Source organism: Pygocentrus nattereri, chromosome 12, assembly GCF_015220715.1.
Source record: "Pygocentrus nattereri isolate fPygNat1 chromosome 12, fPygNat1.pri, whole genome shotgun sequence".
Classification (NCBI taxonomy): Eukaryota; Metazoa; Chordata; class Actinopteri; order Characiformes; family Serrasalmidae; genus Pygocentrus; species Pygocentrus nattereri.
In genome coordinates this window covers 39,307,574-39,326,911 of record NC_051222.1, presented here as the reverse complement: position 1 = coordinate 39,326,911, position 19,338 = coordinate 39,307,574, and the positions used below count along the sequence as shown (strand labels likewise).

Genomic DNA, 19,338 nt, shown 5'->3' with positions numbered 1-19,338 from the left:
TCGTCCACCGGAGAAAACCCCAACATACAGGCACCGAGTCGAGGGGCTATGAGAAAGCCCACACCTGCCCGCCGCCTCTCACCATGGGCAACTCCAGAAAAGAATAAAGTCCAGCCCCTCTCAAGGAGATTGGACCCAGAGCCCAAGCTGTGTGTTGAGGTGAGCCCGACTATATCTAGCCGGTATCTCTCAACCTCGCGCACCAACTCAGGCTCCTTCCCCGCCAGTGAGGTAACGTTCCAAGTTCCAAAAGCCAGTTTCAGCAACCGAGGATCAGAACGCCAAGGCCCACGCCTTCGTACACTGCCAGATCCACAACGCACCGAACCCCTACTACTGCCCCTCCCATTGGTGGTGGGTCGATGGGAGGGGGGACTCATGTAACTCCTTCGGGCTAGGCCCGGCCGGGCACCATGAGTAAATGCCCGGCCACCAGACGCTCGCTGGCGAGCCCCTCCCCCAGGCCTGGCTCCAGGGTGGGGCCCCGGTAACCCTGTTCCGGGCAGGGTACACAAGTCCTGTTTTTGTGTCTTCATAGGGGTTATTATGGATCACACTTTGTCTGACCTGTCACCTAGGACCAGTTTGCCATGGGAGACCCTACCAGGAGCTTTTGCTCCAGACAACATAGCTCCTAAGATCATTCAAGCACGCAAACCCCTCCACCACGATAAGGTGGTGATCCAAGGAGAGGATGAAAAGAATGTTATCTGTATTATTTTACATTTACATTTACAGCATTTAGCAGACGCTCTTATCCAGAGCGACTTACAAGAAGTGCTTTGTCAATCTAGAGGAAGCATCTTTGCTAGTTACCAATAGCTTAGAGAAAAAGACAGTCAGATACTGCTAGAAACAAGATGTCACTGCAGACACCAAGAGAAAAAGAACCAGAGTTGAACGCAGAACTCTGTGCCATTCAATGCAATACAATAACAATAAACTACAATACAATAAACTACAATACAGAGTGCAGTACAATAAATAAGTGCAGCTTATAATTCAATGCTCATTTAAGTGCTGTGTAAAGAGACGGTCTTCAGTCTGTGTTTGAAGACAGCGAGAGACACTGTGGTCTCTCACATCACTGTTGAAAAATATCAAAAAAGAAAAGAAAGCCAAAAAAAACAAAAGACTTTCAATTTTATATGAACTTTGTTACCATATCTACTAGAAGTTTACTTACATTCTCACTGGCTGTGCAGAGTTAGTATCAGAAGACCTGAACAATAAAGTAACTGCATTCTCTTACAGGTACAGTAAAAAGGCAGTAATCAGATTACAGGTAGATTATAAAAAACAGGGTTATTACCAGCAGGATTACATTCAGTCACATACAAGCAAACTTGACACGCTGTCCAAATTAGTTTTTCTGATTGTTAAATATGTCAAAAGAGTCGTTTAGATTTGGAGAGTTTCCATTTTGGGAAGGGGGTCAGGGCTTCCACCAGCAGAGAAATACATTATATTTCCAAAAGTTTTCACTCAGCCATCCAAATCATTGAATTCAGGAGTTCCAGTCACGTCCATGTCCACAGGTGTATAAAGCCGAGCCCCTAGGCCTGCAGGCGTGTGCCACAAAGTGGTCGGCCACGTAAAATGACAGAGCGGGGTCAGCGGATGCTGAGGGGCATAGTGCGCAGAGGTCACCAACTTTCTGCAGAGTCAATCACTACAGACCTCCAAACTTCATGTGGCCTTCAGATCAGCTCAAGAACAGCGTAGAGAGCTTCATGGAATGGAGACGGTACTTGTCTGACTGCACTGTGCCGAGTGTAAAGTTTGGTGGAGGGGGGATCATGGTGTGGGGTTGTTTTTCAGGAGTTGGGCTCGGCCCCTTAGTTCCAGTGAAAATAACTCTTAAAGCTTCAGCACCAAGAGATTTTGGACAATTTCACGCTCCCAACTTTGTAGGAAGTTTGAGGACGGCCCCTTCCTGTTCCAACATGACTGAGCTCCAGTGCACAAAGCAGGTCCATAAAGACATGGATGAGCCAATTTGGTGTGGAAGAACTTGACTGGCCTGCACAGAGTCCTGACCTCAACCCCATAGAACACCTTTGGGATGAATTAGAGCGGAGACTGTGAGCCAGGCCTTCTCGTTCAACATCAGTGTCTGACCTCACAAATGCGCTTCTGGAAGAACGGTCAGAAATTCCCATAAACACTCCTAACTCCTAAGGCAGTTTTTACAGATGTTGAGCAATGAAACCCACCAGACTCTCTGAGACAGACAGAAGTCTGGTTTGTGCAATGATAGCATCAATTATAGCATCAATATAATAGCACTATCCACCCGATGACTGCTGGGATAGGCTCCAGCATCCCCCCTGCGACCCTGAGGGAGAAGCGGCTTAGAAAGTGTGTGTGTGTGTATAATAGCACTAAAGTGAACAGTACAACAGTTTGGAGAGCTCTGGCCAGTAGACCTCTAGCAAGTTTTCAAACCTCAAGAAAGACTATCTACCTGCAAGCTCACACACTTGTGATGTGAAACATTATTCATTCGTCATCAAACAACGGCTGGCTGCTTTCATTTGACCGGCCCTTTCAGTGCAGTAGTTGTTTATGTTGTCTGGCTGCTGCACTTCTTCAGACTAACTGTAAAACTGAGCAGTACTGTTGTATTAAATGCAGAATGCAGTTTGGCGTTGTCCTGCTGTCAGTTACTAGTGTACTTATACATGTTATGAATGTTTGTCCTGTCAAGCAGAACTCATAAACAGCTGACAACTAACTTTATAATTATTGAAAGACCACTGTGTTTGAAAGTTTAATAATAAACTGCATTAACATTATTAATTGCTTGCTTACAGTTAACGACTTATTAAGAAGTATATCTTAAAACAAGGCATTACCAGAAAATCAAAATTTTACTTCACACTATCCTGCTGAAAGTAGTCAAGTTCATTTCTATAAAAGTATAGACACTGCAGAAGTACTTATGTACAGTAATGAATGGCTTGTCATTACAGTCCACCACTGATGTTTAACAAGCGTCTCTATCTGTGACTTGTTAAACCACACAGATCTCACATTTTGCATGTCTTTATGAATATAGATATAACTGCATGTTATCCATCGTTTCTTTAATAAAATTGTTGCTCATAGACAGTAAAAAGGAATTGACCGCAATACTGCAGTTCTAGGGTAGAGACACCGTCTAACATACCGTCCACTTCTTATACTCTACTTGTCCATCACAGCCTACATCACAGTACACCTGTACAGGTGTGTCACCTGCAGGGTAGATGGTATAAACACCATTCAGTGCTGCATTGGTGGAGATGTCACAGTTTGTCTGAGAAACTGAGGTGCTTCCAACCAGCAGGGGGAGCACTAGAGCCAGAAATGCTCTGAACTGGAGAGAACGCAGAAAGATTAAAATTAAGTGACACTTATTAGTTCCACAACAGGGAAATTTCACCTCTGCATTTAAACCCATCCGTGAAGTGAAACACCACATACACACTAGCGAACACACACACACACACACACACTACGGGACAGTGAGCACACTTGCCCAGAGCGGTGAGCAGCCCAATCCGCAGCACCCGGGGAGCAGTTGGGGGTTAGGTGTCTTGCTCAAGGTCAATTCAGTCACGTACTGTTGGCTCTGGGGATCGAACCAGTGACCTTCTGGTCACAGAGCCAGTTCCCTGACCTCCAGCCCACAACTGCCCCATTAATTATCATTATTATTACGATTGAGAGACATAATAAACAATAACATAGTAAAATTGTGAAAGTACACTAAAGAGTAAAATAATAAAATGGCAGGTGTGTTACAATAATAACTAATGCATTAATACACTAGTACACTAAAAGAAAATAAAACATTTTGGAACTGAAAGGGATACTCATACAAATGGCACTACCCAATGTGGCCAAACAGTGGCGCCATTGACCAGGGAAACATTGTGTGTCCCTTTTGAATGGCACCACTCTTTGCCACAACATGAACTGCCGCAACATGCCTCCTGAATCTGAAAGTAATCTATAGTGGAAAATATATAGTTTATACATTGGATGAACAATTAAAAGAACCCAATCAATTGGTTTGATCACATGATTTTCATACTTGTATTCATCTTGTGAAGACATTAAAAAGGGCAAACAGACATGAAGACCAGAGAGCTGTCTGTGGGAGAAGAGAAATAGGGAAAATGGTACAGAGACACTGCAGGACCATTTGGCATAGCCAGTACAACAAGATGAAATGTCTTGAAAAAGAAAGAAACCACTAGAGTAATAAAAACCAGACCAGATATTGGAGTAGCTGTGTTAATTAGTTTAATTGTAACTGAGGAGGGTGGTTGTACAGTATGCTGACCATGTCTACTGTCCTCATATACCTGTGGTCCTGCATTACCCCTCCTTTTGTTTTGTATGGGAGAGCGCTACGTTGGGCATTTGTGGGTCTTTGTAAAGACTCGCTGTTGAAATGCCTGTTCAATCAAGAGCATTTACCTGTATGGGGGTTTACCTGTATGTGCAATGTTTTCCATGAATGACTTCTTTGCTGACACTACACTGTTATCAGAAGTGGGATATGGCCACTGAGCTGGAAGTCAAGCGGAGTAATAACGAACTCGATGTTAGACAGCAAAGAGTACATAGGAAGAGGAAGGGGGCACTGAGTGCTATGACCACCCCTTACCTGATGGGTTCAGCCTGTTTGTGTATTGTTTGGAATTCTGTGTTTATTTCGTCATGTCTGTCACTCCTGCTCTCCGTGTTGGCTCTCTGACTCTGGACCGTCTCGACCATGATTTTGGATTTGCCTGGAATAAATCTTGCTTTTTTTCCCTAGATATGCACCTGCTGCCTCATTGCTCCACTACATTACAGTTATTGAGCTGTGTTATTCTGAAAAAAGCTAGAGCAATGTAGATAAACATATTAGCTAGTGTATTTACATTTATTATATCCCCATTTTATTTAAATAAATAAGGGTCGGTTAATGCTGTTAATAAAACATTTTAGTTTTAAGAAATAATACCACAACAATATTTTTGTACTGCAATAGATTTTATTAAATTTGATGTACTGATTAAGACAATATGCACAGATTTAAACAGAACAGCATTCTTCTAATAAACTAGCTCAACTTTGTGTCTCCAGAGGCTACATGCTACAAAGAAAAAAGGAAAAGAAAATCTGTGTTATTAGATTCTGCCTTTTTCATCTTAAGAAAGAGGAACCCATTGCACGGGTCTAGGCCACAGGCCTGATCTTCATAGTGATGGACTTGAGACCGTAATCATAGGTTTTCCAGTGGTACCACACATCTCCAATAGCGAAAAGGGTGCCATCCCTTCCCCACAGATAGATACCGTTGGGGTTAGCCTGGTGGCAACCATTGTACCAAAATGCTCCAAGGTAGGATTTAGCACAGTTATTAGGCCAGGAGTCCTGATCTTTGTCGAAGGTGGAGAACTTCTGTCCATTGTGGTATGTCAGTGAGTCACCTGCAACAGAAGGATCCGTCACTATAGGGATGCTTTGTACATTCACCATCAAAAAAGAGTAAAGAACAACTTTATAACAGTTATATAAAAAAATGACTTTCTCTTTTATATGAACGCTTCTCTGACTACCCAGACAGCCACACGCAGGGTGGTGTAATAATGCAATGCATGTAACAATATTACGTAATAAAGAAAAAAAAAGAAGCCAATTTAAATTTTTTTAGAATTTTTTAATTACAAAATTTACCCTCACACACAGCTCGCAGCTTTTTACTGAGTCAATCTACAGAATTTTTTCTGCTTTTTCACTGGCAGAACTGAGCTCATTTATGTTAGCTAACTAAAATAAAACAGACTAACAATGAAGCAGTAAAGTTGGTTTTGTAACATATGTAAAAGTAAATATGTGATTTCTTCCTTCCATTTTTTCTTTGAATGAGGGGCCAAAATCTGAAGATGTGTAAATTGTATTGGTAATTAAACAATCAGTTCCCACTTTTTTGTGTGAAATGGAGTTTTAATATTCTTATAACATGTTGATTTCTATGGACTTTGACCACTGAGAGTTTAGGGACAATCAACAAATTACATCATAAACAGCAGTTAACAAAATGATGTATATAAAGTGATAGTGACATGAAGGCACCATTAATGCTGAACGATATATACATATTTTGGTAACATATGTTGAAACTGAGATGGCAGCATTTCGTTGTTGTATTTGCACTTCAATGAAATTGAATCTTCAATTAAATATAGAGTTTAAATGAGTTGCATATCACTGCACTTTATTTTTATTTCCTTTTTGCACAGCGTCATGACTTTGTCGGAAACAGGGTTGTATATCTACATGCGTTAACTTGGCACATTGTGTTTGAACTCACTCTTTTTTCAACAGAGCAAAAATATTGGAGTATGTGATTCGCTGCTGTCCAGATATCTACTCTTGGTGTGAAACTGTGGTTTATTCTGTGAAGATTACATTTGCTTTTTAAAAGGATTAACCAACATGAAGACCAGAGAACACTCTGCCAGCCAAACTGAGAAAAGAGGGAAAATCAAATCAGTGTACAAAGCACTGGGCGTAGCCAATACATCCGTTTATAATGTCCTTTAACCACTAAAGTACTAACAACAAGACCTCAAACAGGTCTGCCAACGAGAACAGCAGCAGTTGATGACAGGAACACTGAACGCTGTGAAGAAAATCCCAAAAACAACAAGCAGTGACATCACTAACCATCTCTACCAGGCAAGGGTGAAGAGAACACAATCCATTACACAAAGAAGACTTAGAGAGCATAAAAATAGAGGCCGTAACACAAGATGCTAATCACTCATCAGCAGTAAGAATAAGAAGACCAGAGTGGATTCACAGAGAAATTCAGAGATGAACCTAAAACGTTCTGGAACACAATAAAGAGGTCTATGGATTTATATGAACAAGATTAACTGTTACCAACATGATGGAAATGAAATAATGGAGAAAAAAGATCTACTAATGATCTCTTTATTTACAAGCTCATCAAGCACAGTGGAGGTAGTGTCATGACTTGAGCTTACATGGCTGCTTCTGGAACAGACTCACTTCTCTATAATGATGATGATGTAGCTCATGATGGCAGCAGCAGAATGAATTCAGTCTACAGAAACATTCTGTCTGCCACTTTACAGAGAAATGACTCCAATCTAATCAGGGGAAACGTCTTCATGCAGCAAGACAATGATCCAAAACACAAGACAAGACAATTATATCAGCAGCATTACATCAGACCTTAAATCAGCAGCATTTCATCTTGTAAAGAGGAGACTGAAGATAGAAACTCCCCCAAAACAAAAAACAACTGAAAGAAGCTGCATGACGAACCTGGGAAAGTTTCACTAAAGAAAAAGGCAAAAGACTGTTGATGTCAGTAGGTCACCAGCTTGATACAGTTATTGCAATTAAAATATATATATATTTTATTATTATTATTTATCATTTCATTATTGTGTTTGTATACATTTGCCTTCTTAAACACTGGGGGCTCCTGACACCAAAGAGGCCATGTTTTAGGTTAGTTCATACTCTACTAATACTCTAGATGTAAATATCAGGAAATCACAGCTGAATTTCTGTTCTCTCAAAACCCCCGATGTCTTCACTGTATAGCCAAAACAAAAGAACTGGCAATGCAGTTCCAAAATCTTTGGAAGGGACTGTAAACTGAACCAGTGTAGATCCAAGCAGGCAGTTCTCGTCCATGTTGAGCAATGAAAGCTGACTCTGAGGCAGGCGGAAGCATGTCTTGTGAAACTCCAGCATCAGTAATGTGATGAGTGTGATGTGATGAAGAATAAGCAGTGGTGTCCCAGGCAGTCGTGTTCTACGCAGTTTTCAGAGCTCATACAGTACATTTGCCCCACCCGTTTGCTTTTGGTCCAAGAAAAAGGTACATTTTCAAATTCAGTGGCCTCTTGCAAGCCCATGTGAAGGCGGAGTATTACTACACATTCTAGCTGTTATTTACCAGCTATTACATTCGTACAGTCTAACACTCTGTCCTTTCACTCTGTAATTCATTATATGTAGCCTAAATTTGTAGCTCTAAAATGATCATCAGCATGACAGTGACCCTTTTTGAATCCAACACAATTGTTGTCCTTAATTATTTCTATATCGTTAATTCTGTCTTACCTCCTCCTCCATTTATGAATCCAGCAACTGTGAGTTTGTAGCCGTTGACTTCAGAGTCCACAGAGAAAGTAGAGTACTGGGCGTAAACCTTCCCTCCCTCAAAGTCCTCCAGGTCCACTCTCAGCTCATACTTTCTCTTGCTGGTGAGCTGGTAGAGGCTCTCCAGTCCTGGTGATGCAAAGGCCAAAACAGTTCTAAAGGTTATTCATAAAGATTCAGGTCCAAATTGTGCTTATCCCTCATATGAAGAAGTCTTCATTTTCCAACATTTATTTATTTATTTATTTATTTATTTATTATTTTGCTGTTCTAAAACTGAAAACTGATCAGTCTTGGTTCTGTGTTTCAGAAACCTTTTAAATAACCTTATAAATCACAAGTCAATGATAGCAGCATAGCATGTGATTGTGTGTTGTTATTCTACTTGTTTCTTGATGTGTTTGTATTAAATGCGATGATCTTAATTCAGGTCCAAAACAAATTTCACACTGGAATCTTACTGATTCTGTTTAACTCATGGATATTTTCAACATCTCAAATTAGCACATTTGTGTCATATACTTTCATTTATCCAAAAATAAAAACTTATTGTAACTCTCCATAAGATGGCACTAAACATGTGACTGATACCAGGGATGGATTCACTGATTCCTGTGTTCTGGGCAAAAGACAGAAGTGGCGCCCCCTGGACGCACATTTTGAAAATTAGACTCTGAGCTACAGCATGACAACCATCTACACAGCAAAAAATGTTATCTTGTCATCTTAATTCCAGTAGAAATATGTAATAATCCTCATTCTGAGATTAATGTAAGAATATTATAAGATTATTCAACTACTTCAAGACAGTTACTCAAGTTAATATATATGTAATTATATGAAATATAAAAAAGTGACAATTTCATTTTATTGGCAGATTATTGTTATTTGGTTTGAGAAACAATGTCTCATACATACAAAACTACCTGCCCATATAGGGAAATAATTTGGTACAGAGTATCACAGAAGTAAATAGATTTTTTTTTCTGGACAAAGTAATCACCCCATGTTATTATATCTATAACAATAATCTTCTTCTTCTTTCGGCTGCTCCCTTTAGGGGTCGCCACAGTGGATCATCTACCTATCCACTGCCTCCTCGACTTTTACACCAACCATCTCCATGTCCACCATCACTACATCCATAAACCTACTCTGAGGTCTACCTCTTCTCCTTCTGCCCAGCAGCTCCATCTCCAACATTCTTTGCCCAATATATCCACTATTCCTCCTCAACACATGTCCAAACCATCTCAACCTGGCCTCTCTGGCTTTATCTCCAAACTGCTCCACCTTCACTGTCCCTCTGATCTGCTCATTTCTAATCTTGTCCATCCTTGTCACTCCCAACGAAAATCTCAGCATCTTCATCTCCACCACCTCCAGCTCAGCCTCCTGTCTTTTAGACAGAGCCACAGTCTCCAAACCGTACATCATAGCAGGACGCACTGCTGTCTTGTAAACCTTCCCTTTCACTCTTGCTGCTATCCTTCTGTCACACATCAGCCCTGACACCCGTCTCCACCCACTCCATCCTGCCTGCACCCTCTTCTTCACCTCTTTTCTACACTGTCTGGATTGTTCTGGATGGTAGACCCAAGATATTTTAAGTCATCCACCTTTACGACCTCTACTCCTTGCATCTTCACCTTTCCACCTGCCTCCCTTTCATTCACACCCATGTATTCTGTCTTGTCTCTACTGACCTTCATTCCTCTCCTCTCCAGTGCAAACCTCCACCTATCCAGATTCTCTTCCACCTGCTCTCTACTCTCACCACAGATTACAAGGTCATCTGCAAACATCATGGTCCATGGAGCCTCCTCCCTGACCTCATCTGTCAACCTTTCCATCACCATTGCAAACATACAGTACCACAGTTCCTCTCTTGGCACCCTATCATATGACTTCTCTAGATCCACAAAGACACAATGTAGCTCCTTCTGACCTTCTCTGTACTTCTCTACCAATACTCTCAACACAAAAATAGCATCTGTGGTGCTCTTTCTGGGCATGAAACCAAACTGCTGCTCACTGATCTGGACCTCTCGCCTTAGCCTTGCTTCAACAACTCTTTCCCATACCTTCATGGTGTGGCTCATCAACTTTATACCTCTGCAGTTACTGCAGTTCTGCCCATCACCCTTGTTCTTAAAAATGGGGACCAGTACACTGCTTCTCCACTCATCAGGCATCCTCTCACTCTCCAGGATTTTGTTAAACAGCCTGGTTAATAAGTCCACTGCCGGGGGGCGCTGTTGGAAGCTTAGGATGTAGGACGCGTCTCCCTATCACTCCTGAGGCAGTGACCTAATTTATTAATTTAAATGTGCAACAATCCAGCAGCCCCTCCTGACTCACCTCCCAGTGGACACTGCGGCTAATGTGGGATCTACGACATTGCTAACTGTAGAGATGCTACACTCTACGGTAAACTCACTCAAGTCGAAATTATTCAGTAAAAATGGATTACTCTCCATCAATCTCAAAACAGAGATTTCATCAGTTAAGGAGGAGTTCAAAAAGGCAATTGACAGCATGCAAAGTAAGATCGCTACGCATGGAGAGACCCTGGCGGAGCTGGAGCGCAGCACTACAGATAACAGCACTCACGTTAGCGAACTTGAGGTCAGCGTGGACACTTTGAAGACCAAGTTGGCTTACTTGGATAATAAGTGCGAAGACTTGGAAAGCAGACCAGTTTTTTGAGATGTGAAACGTCAACTATCTGCTTGTCCTGGCATCAGATTCGGCCTCATATACCCTGCAGTTCTAAGACTTACTATGCCTGACGGCTCTTCGTATAGATTTGAGGATCCGACTTCTGTGGCTGAATTCATCAACAAAAGAGCCAAATTAACTGTTGTACCACAAGATGTGATGTGAATTCGACAGGCTGACCATGTCTGTGGATCAGCTGGCAGGTTGACTGGCCGCTAGATTGACTGGTGGGACGACCTTCACTAGACTCGCGAACTTTAGAATAAATGCACATTCTCTTTTAGTATCTCAGTCTGGGTTGGTGAGTACATAGCGGGCTTCCTTCAACAGTATAGCTAGAACAATGCGTACGGTATTATTTCCATCCATCCATCCATCCATCCATCCATCCATCCATCCATCCATCCATTATCTTCCGCTTCTCCGGGGTTCGGGTCACGGGGGCAGCATACTAAGCAATCAGACTAAGCCCAGACCTCCCTTTCCCCAGCCACTTCCACTAGCTCTCCAAGGGGGATTCCGAGGCGCTCCCAGTCCAGCTGGGCGATATAGTCACGCCAGCGTGTCCTGGGTCTTCCCCAGGGTCTCCTCCCAGGTGGACTTGCCTGTGACACCTCCCGAGGGAGGCGTCCAGGAGGCATCCTAACCAGATGCCCGAACCACCTCAGCTGGCTCCTCTCGACGTGGAGAAGCAGTGGCTCTACTCCCGGATGACTGAACTTCTCACCCTATCTTTAAGGGAGAGTCCAGACACCCTGTGGAGGAAACTCATTTCGGCCGCTTGTATTCGCGATCTTATTCTTTCGGTCATTACCCAAAGCTCATCACCATAGGTGAGGGTAGGAACGTAGATTGACCGGTAAATCGAGAGCCTTGTCCTATGGCTCAGCTCTTTCTTTACCACAACAGACCGGTAAAGAGCCCGCATCACTGCTGACCCAGCACCAATCCGCCTGTCAATCTCCCGCTCCCTTGTACCATCACTCGTGAACAAGACCCAGAGATACTTGAACTCCTCCACTTGAGGCAAGAGCCTATCCCCGACCCAGAGAGGGCTCTCCACCCTTTTCAGCCTGAAAACAATGGCCTTGGATTTAGAGGTACTGATTCTCATCCCGGCCGCTTCACACTCGGCTGCAAACCGATCCAGCGAAAGCTGAAGTTCACGGCCTGATGTCCCCAATAGGACCACATCATCTGCAAACAGCAGCGATGTGACCCTGAGGTCACCAAACCGGACAAACTCCAGCTTTGTTTGTACAGGGCCTGAATGGCTCGTAGCAAAGAGCCATGTACCCCGTACTCCCGAAGCACCTCTCACAGAATATCCTGGGCAACACAGTCGATTGCCTTCTCCAGATCCACAAAGCACATGTGGACTGGTTGGGCAAACTCCCATGAACCCTCCAGAATCCTGGAGAGGGTGAAGAGTTGGTCCAGTGTTCCACGACCAGGGCGGAACCCGCACTGCTCCTCCTGGATCCGAGGTTTGACTATAAGCCAGACTCTCTTCTCCAGTACCCCTGCATAGACCTTACCAGGGAGGCTGAGGAGTGTAATTCCCCTGTAGTTGGAACAAACCCTCCGGTCCCCTTTTTTAAAAAGAGGCACCACCACCCCAGTCTGCCAATCCAGTGGCACCGCCCCCGATGTCCACGCAATGTTGAAAAGGCATGTCAGCTAAGACAGCCACACAACATCCAGAGCCTTGAGGAACTCAGGGCGGATCTCATCCACCCCTGGAGCCTTGCCACCAAGGAGCTTCTTAACTACCTTAGCGACTTCGGCCTCAGTAATGGACAAGCCTATTCCCATGTCCCCAGACTCAGCCTCCACCAGAAGTACAAAAAGTAAACCCCTAATAGCTGGTTTATATATAATAATAATAATAACAATAATAATAATAATAATAACTTATTTATTAAAGTATTAGTTTTAATAGTCTTAATCATGTAAGAAAATGACCCAGATCAAATAAAAAGATAAATACCACAAAATGTAGAGCTTCAATTAAACACTGAGTTAAAGAGCGGCGTTTTCAGATGTTTATAAAAGTGAGCTCTGAGCTCGACTGTCTAATAAAGGTGAACTGAGCTCTACAGTTTAGAAGCAGAATAACTGAACGAGTCTCTCCACGTTTTCTGTATTTTATGGAAGGGGTTTGTAGAAGGTCAGTATCTGCAGATCTAAGATCACGTGTCTAAGACACTCTGTTATGTAAGCAGTGCTTTAAGGTAATTTAGAGCCTCAAAACTAGTAGCAGAACTTTAAAATCTGTCCTGAATGGTACAGGCAGCCAGTGCAGCTCTTTTAAAATGAGAATGATGTGATCTCTTTGTGTTGTTTTTGTTAAGATGTGTGCTGATCCATTTTGGTACAAGTTGTAAGGGATGTATTGTTTTCTTTTAGGAAGTCCAGTAAGAAGATCATTAGAGTGATCAACTCTGCATCACTCTGAGATAGAAAAGAAGAACTTTAGTGATATTTCTTGATAAAAAGCTACTTTAGTGACTGAGTACAGTGTTTACACTTTCAGATAAAACAGAGCTTGGATCACACCCAGGTTTCGTACTACAGGTTTAGTATATGAAGCGAAAGTTTTTCACAAAGAAGCCTTTTCTTTATTTAATTGTAGAAAATTAGTAAATCTCTGTCCCTGGATGTCGTCAGCATAGCTATGAAAATGTATATTATGTTTCCTAATGACATCACCCAGAGGTAGTGTATACAAAGAGAAAAGCAAAGGCCCTAAGACTGAACCTTGAGGAATGCCACAACACATGCCAAATCTTTTTGATGAATGATTTCCCACTGACACTGTGAACTTCCTATTAATAAAACATGATTGAAACCATTCTAAAACTGTGCTGAGAGGCCGACCCAGCATTCAAGACATTGGATTAGAATCTTGTGGTCAGTGGTATCAAAAGCTGCACTAAGATCTAATAAAACCATAATAGAAGGATTTTGTGCATCAGCACTGAGCCTGAGGTTATTCACAATGCCAACCAAAGCTGTATCAGTACTATGGTTAGAACAAAAACCTGACTAAATCTTCTCATATAACATATTTGATACACATGCATTTAATTGTTTGAACCAACTTTTTCTAAAATGTCCCAGGAGGTTTGAAATTGGTCTAAAATTATTTAGTCTACTCCTCTCTGGAAGTTTGACCTGCCCAGACTGGAATGGCTCATTCCAGCAACACTCCTCCTTGGCTCCACCCCTTCATTACATACACTGGCAGCTAATATAAGGACTCATTAACACTGAAACTATTTATACTGACATTAATACTAGCATTAAATAAGATCTGCTGAAAATAGCAACATAAACATTTTAAAAAAATAATAAAATATATATATATATATATATATATTCAGAATAAGTTACTTAACATCAAGAGGTACCGTTGTATCTAAGCTGTATTTTCATGGGGCCCTTCACAGCGGTCTACCTTTGACTGGTGCAAAGACCACACCTTACTAATATTTATGTACAAAACAAAACCGTATTCCTGGTAGTTTTAATTTTAAAAATAACAGCTTAAAAATAAGATTCATACAATATGCATTCAATTGCTTTTTGTTAGTTATTTTTTTCATGTTTGTCGTTAGACTTCATTCTTTCAGTTTTTAAAGAAATTGGACTCCACATTTTCTGATAACGGATTCTCACCCAGCCAGTATTCTCCATTTTTGTTGCCAAATCCTTTCTTGTAATGCTCCCATGGTCTGTAGAAGTTCACACTGCCATCCATTCTCCTCTGAAACACCTGGTGCAAAGATAACCTTCACTACATTAGTGGAATAAAGACAGTCGTACTTACTGTAAAGTATTATGAAAACTTCTTGTAGAACTTCACACTGAATTAAATAAAAATCTAAAAATTTTGCAGCAGAAGAATTTTGTTTGTCTTTAGATTAACTTCATTTTCTTTTTATTTACATTTAATGGTGTTGGGCAAAAGTCCAGAAATCCAGTACTTGAGTGAAAGTAGTTATTGTACTATATGATTATATTACTAAAGCAAAAGTTTAAGTGCTTTACATAAGTACCCATGTACTTGATTTTAAATGTACTTAGTTATCAAAAGTAAAAGTACTGTTAGATATTTCAACTTTTCACCTTTTGTGTCAAAATGGACTTAACTTTTACTCATTTTGTGCTTTTATATATTATAGAAAATATTTTTTTTCTTATACTGTTGCAGAAAGTAGTACAGTAGAAGTAAAAGTCTCAAAAAAAGTAAAAATTCGGAAAAAAATGTATGCAATTAAAACAATAAATTTCACCACTGACATTTAATAAGTGTCTCCTTATGGGTGATATTTCAGTTCTACTAAATTTAGGACTTTTTCATGTATACATACAACTGCATACCATTCACGAGTTCACTAATATTGATAGTTCACTAGTTTATTAACGCTGTACTTGCTAATAGACAGTAATGATCAATATTTCTTAAAGAATTAGATGTGAATTGACCTTAAAACTTTAGTTAATCTGTTAGAGAACTACAGTCTAACATACCGTCCACTTTGCATCTTTTACGTCTCCACTGCAGCCCATGTCACAGTACACCTGTACAGGTGCATCACCTGTAGGGTAGATGGTGTTAACTCCACTCAGTTTTTGTCCTTTAACGTAGACGTCAGAGCAGTCTGTCGGGAACAGTTTCCGAGAAACTGAGGTGCTCCCAACCAGCAGGGGGAGCAATAGAGCCAGGAACACTCTGAACTGGAGGGAAGACAGAGTGACAAACACAATAAAAAATAATACAATAAAATGGCAAAATTACAAGAAACATTAAAATATTGTTATTTCTCCACATCTATCTGAAAAAAAATGTCAGTTAAGAAATGCAGAACACTAATAAACACAGAATGGCCAATTCATTAAAACCACCTCCTTGTTTCTACACTCATTGTCCATCTCTGCACTGCAGTGATACTGATGTGGTGATGGCATGTTAATGTGTGTTGTGCTGGTGCTGTCGTCTCTGACTTTACATCTACAGGGTGGACCAATATGGAAGAACTGTTTATTAGAGTGGTCCTGTGGGGCTCCTGACCATGAAAGTGTGCAAAGAAACAAATGGACTACAGACTGTAACTGCAAAGTGCACCTATATGGTCCGTGTTGCTGAGAAAATAAAGTGCACGGTCAATGTAAGATCAATCCCCATTTCAAATATTCACAATATAATAAGATGACTAAGTAAGATGAGAGTAAACTGGCTTACTGTCATTGTTGTTTCCAGAAGCTCTTCCAATAAACCTAACCTGATTCTGAAGCTGAGGTTGGATCTGCTGCCAAGAGAGATTGTGTTCAGGAATATAACAGTGTCAGGTCACCATTACCAGTAAATGTTAAAAAGGTTTGTCTCATACTAATTTTGGCTGCTATATCAAACATTATGCCATCTGACATGACAGTTCCTGGGAATAATCACACAGTACTGTCATATAACAGATCTTTATCTGTAATGACATGTTGATATTCAAAGTGTAGTGTTACCGAGGTGGCTATAAAACCACTGGAAAAACTATTTTAAAGTAAATGAGGCTGCCTGTTTGTCCTCTTTCTCCAAAAGAAATGCATTTTTTGACAACCGCCACATTCAGAATCACACAGAACAGCAGAGATGAGTCATTTAAAAGACATCAAATGTGACTTACCTGTAAGACTTGTCTTACTGTCTCTGTTCATGTTCGCATGCTTTTAAATCCTGCTGGACCATCAAACCCCTCCTACCTAGAGGACGTGAAAGTCAGCATGAAACTTTTCCTGTCATTGTCAAACAACCTCTTGCATGCATCTAATGTATGTGTAGATTTGAAAATGTCAATAAAATTCAGCATAACACACATTAATATTCAGTGAAGCCAGATCATTATTACAGTATGTACTTTAATATTAACTCAAGCCAGAAACATTCAATTGCCTGAACTTGACATTTTGGCATCACCAGAAAAGGACAAAATGTTGGTCAATGGCCATAAAAGGGCAGTAGTGGTGATATTGGAAAAAGCCAAATTCAGAAGATGACAGGAGTTTAGAGAGGCCATGGAAAAAAGGCATTCGCTTGGCTTCAAGGAGGGTCTGGACAACTGTCCAGCAACTCAGGAATGGTCGGAGTGGCTTCTTTTAAGCTGTACTCAGCAGAAGTACATTGTGGATTAGTAGAAGGAGCACTTTGAGGAACTCCTAAACCCAAGAGACATGCCTCCCTCATGGTAGTCGGCTGGAGGCTTCTTGGGTGTCATATTCCATTTTCCTAGTGAAAGTCATATTTGTTGGCATGCTCCTCGGTAGCAAGGCACTAGGGATAAATGAGATTCACCCAGATGTGCTTAAGGCTGTAGACATTGTTGGGCTGCCATGGCTGAAATGCCTCTGCAGTGTTGCATGAAACTCAGGAACAGTAACTTTGGTACCTTCCTAGGAGTATGGGGTGACAGGACACTACTTCAGGACATTCAGTCTCTGTATGTCTGACCAACTGGGATAAGACCCTGAGGTTTTCCTTGGACCTGCTGGAGGAAATATATTTCTACGCTGGCTTGGGATCCCCCAGAAAGAACTCGAGGAAGCTGCGTGGGACAGGGTCTTCTGATATTCTATGCTTTCCCTATTGCTACTAAGACCCTAGGCTGGTTCAAGCAGTTTAAGAATATGAATGAATGAATGTAACATGTGCCAGTTTTCTTTGTATATCAAAGTTTTCTGTTGTGCTGCTGAGCTTTTAAGTCTGCTAGCACAAGGGCTACAGGTGATCTATTCAGAGCTCAGGTGGTGGGGGGTATTTGGAAGCAAATGCCTGATTGATTGTTGGCTGTAGCACAGATAAGTGATCTGGTGAAATAGTAGGTAATCAATAAAGGTCTACATCTGTGAGTGGCTACTGGAGTCCTACATAAGTGTGTTTTTCCTCAGCAGACCACCAGAGACCTGAGAGAGAGGATCCATCATACTTGAATGGCTAAACATAATTTTTACTTTGTGTGTGACAGCTGATAAGCTTGAGTTCAAGTTTTCTTGCTCTGCCTTGAACTAATTCTGCCTCATTTGTTCTTCCTCCAAACACAGCCAAAGGTTTTATACAGATTCACAAATACTAATAAAACAAGATGCAACTTATAAAGACTAAGATGCAGCCAATAAAGCAAGATGACATGTAAGCAATGATAATGGTAAGGAGTTGAGAGGAGATGAGAAGATCAGGATGGAACCAGAAAATTACACACACTACGAGGATGTGGCCAAAAAGATATTCACAAGACCAGGATGTTGCCAGAAATTCACTCACAAGATTAGGATAGAGTCAGAAAGCTACACACAAGATCAGAATGTGACCAGACCTCGAAAGATTTTGGCAGAATCTGAGTGGCTAATCGGTGCCAATAAAGAGGACATATACCCGTCATCACTGTTGTCTTCATAAACATTATTAAATGATCATTTTCAAGTAAAACTTAGTTCATAATATTGTTCTTCATACTGAATTTATGACCTGCTCTCTAAAGATGTCTGTCTTTCCTTCTGCAGCGAACCAAGCAGGTGACTGAGATGAGCAGGCCTCAGGTTCTGCAATTTTGCTGAAGCCTCTGTACAATCCAGTTGTGGTGCTAAAAACTTTTTGGGCAATAAGGCAACAGGCCAAGCCAACCTCCCACAAGGTTCAGCATGGAGTAGCAGTGCAGTGCATTATAGGAGATGGTGGGGAGGTCACTGGTAGCATGGACCCCTGTGGCAGAAAGTGCCTCTTTGCATGTGGAACATAACCTCACTGGGGAAAATGAGCCAGGGCTTGTTTGTGAGTTACCAACTAGATAGAGTTGGGCTCACCTCTATTTTATTGACTCTGGAACCAAAACTCCTTGACAGGGCTTGGTCCCTCTCCTTCTCAGGAGTTGCACAGGGTGAGAGGCCCCAGGCAGGTGTGGGGATACTCAGAAGCCTTCGGCTCTCTGCTGTGCAGTTGATATTTGTCCCAGCGAATGAGAGGGTCCCCTCAATGCATTTTAAAATCACAAGGAAGAAAACTTGGAGAGGTTGATTTGAAAGAATGGCCTCTCCAATCTAAACTTGAATGATGAAATGTTATTTTACTTGTGTCTTTGTTTTGGACTGTCCATAACAAATACCAAGTCACCACACTGCTGGTACGATGGCTAACATGCTTATACAATGTTGCATGGACCTTGGGAACAGTACCTTTGGACTGGCACACCATGGTGGTGCCTATTTCATGAAAGGGGACTAGAGAGTGTATGCCAATCACCAGAGGATAATACTGCTCAGCCTCCCTAGGAAAGTATATGCAAAGGTGCTGGAAAGGAGATTGAAACCGATAATCAAACCTTAGATTGAGGAGGAACAATGCAGATACTGTCTTGGCCATGGAACAGGTTTTAGCACAGA

General features: G+C 41.5%; 1 protein-coding gene across 1 annotated transcript; it reads right to left on the bottom strand.

The window, feature by feature from the left end:
* Nucleotides 1-5,012: 5,012 nt before the first annotated feature.
* On the bottom strand, nt 5,013-16,618 carry LOC108413283 (microfibril-associated glycoprotein 4-like). Its single transcript, XM_037543834.1, has 6 exons — nt 16,593-16,618; nt 16,157-16,223; nt 15,445-15,651; nt 14,590-14,686; nt 8,149-8,316; nt 5,013-5,471 (listed from the first exon to the last, which is right to left on the bottom strand). Exons 2-6 carry the CDS (start codon nt 16,160-16,162, stop codon nt 5,218-5,220), a joined length of 732 nt encoding a protein of 243 aa, XP_037399731.1. The 5' UTR covers nt 16,163-16,223; nt 16,593-16,618; the 3' UTR covers nt 5,013-5,217.
* Between the last annotated feature and the right edge of the window lie 2,720 nt (nt 16,619-19,338).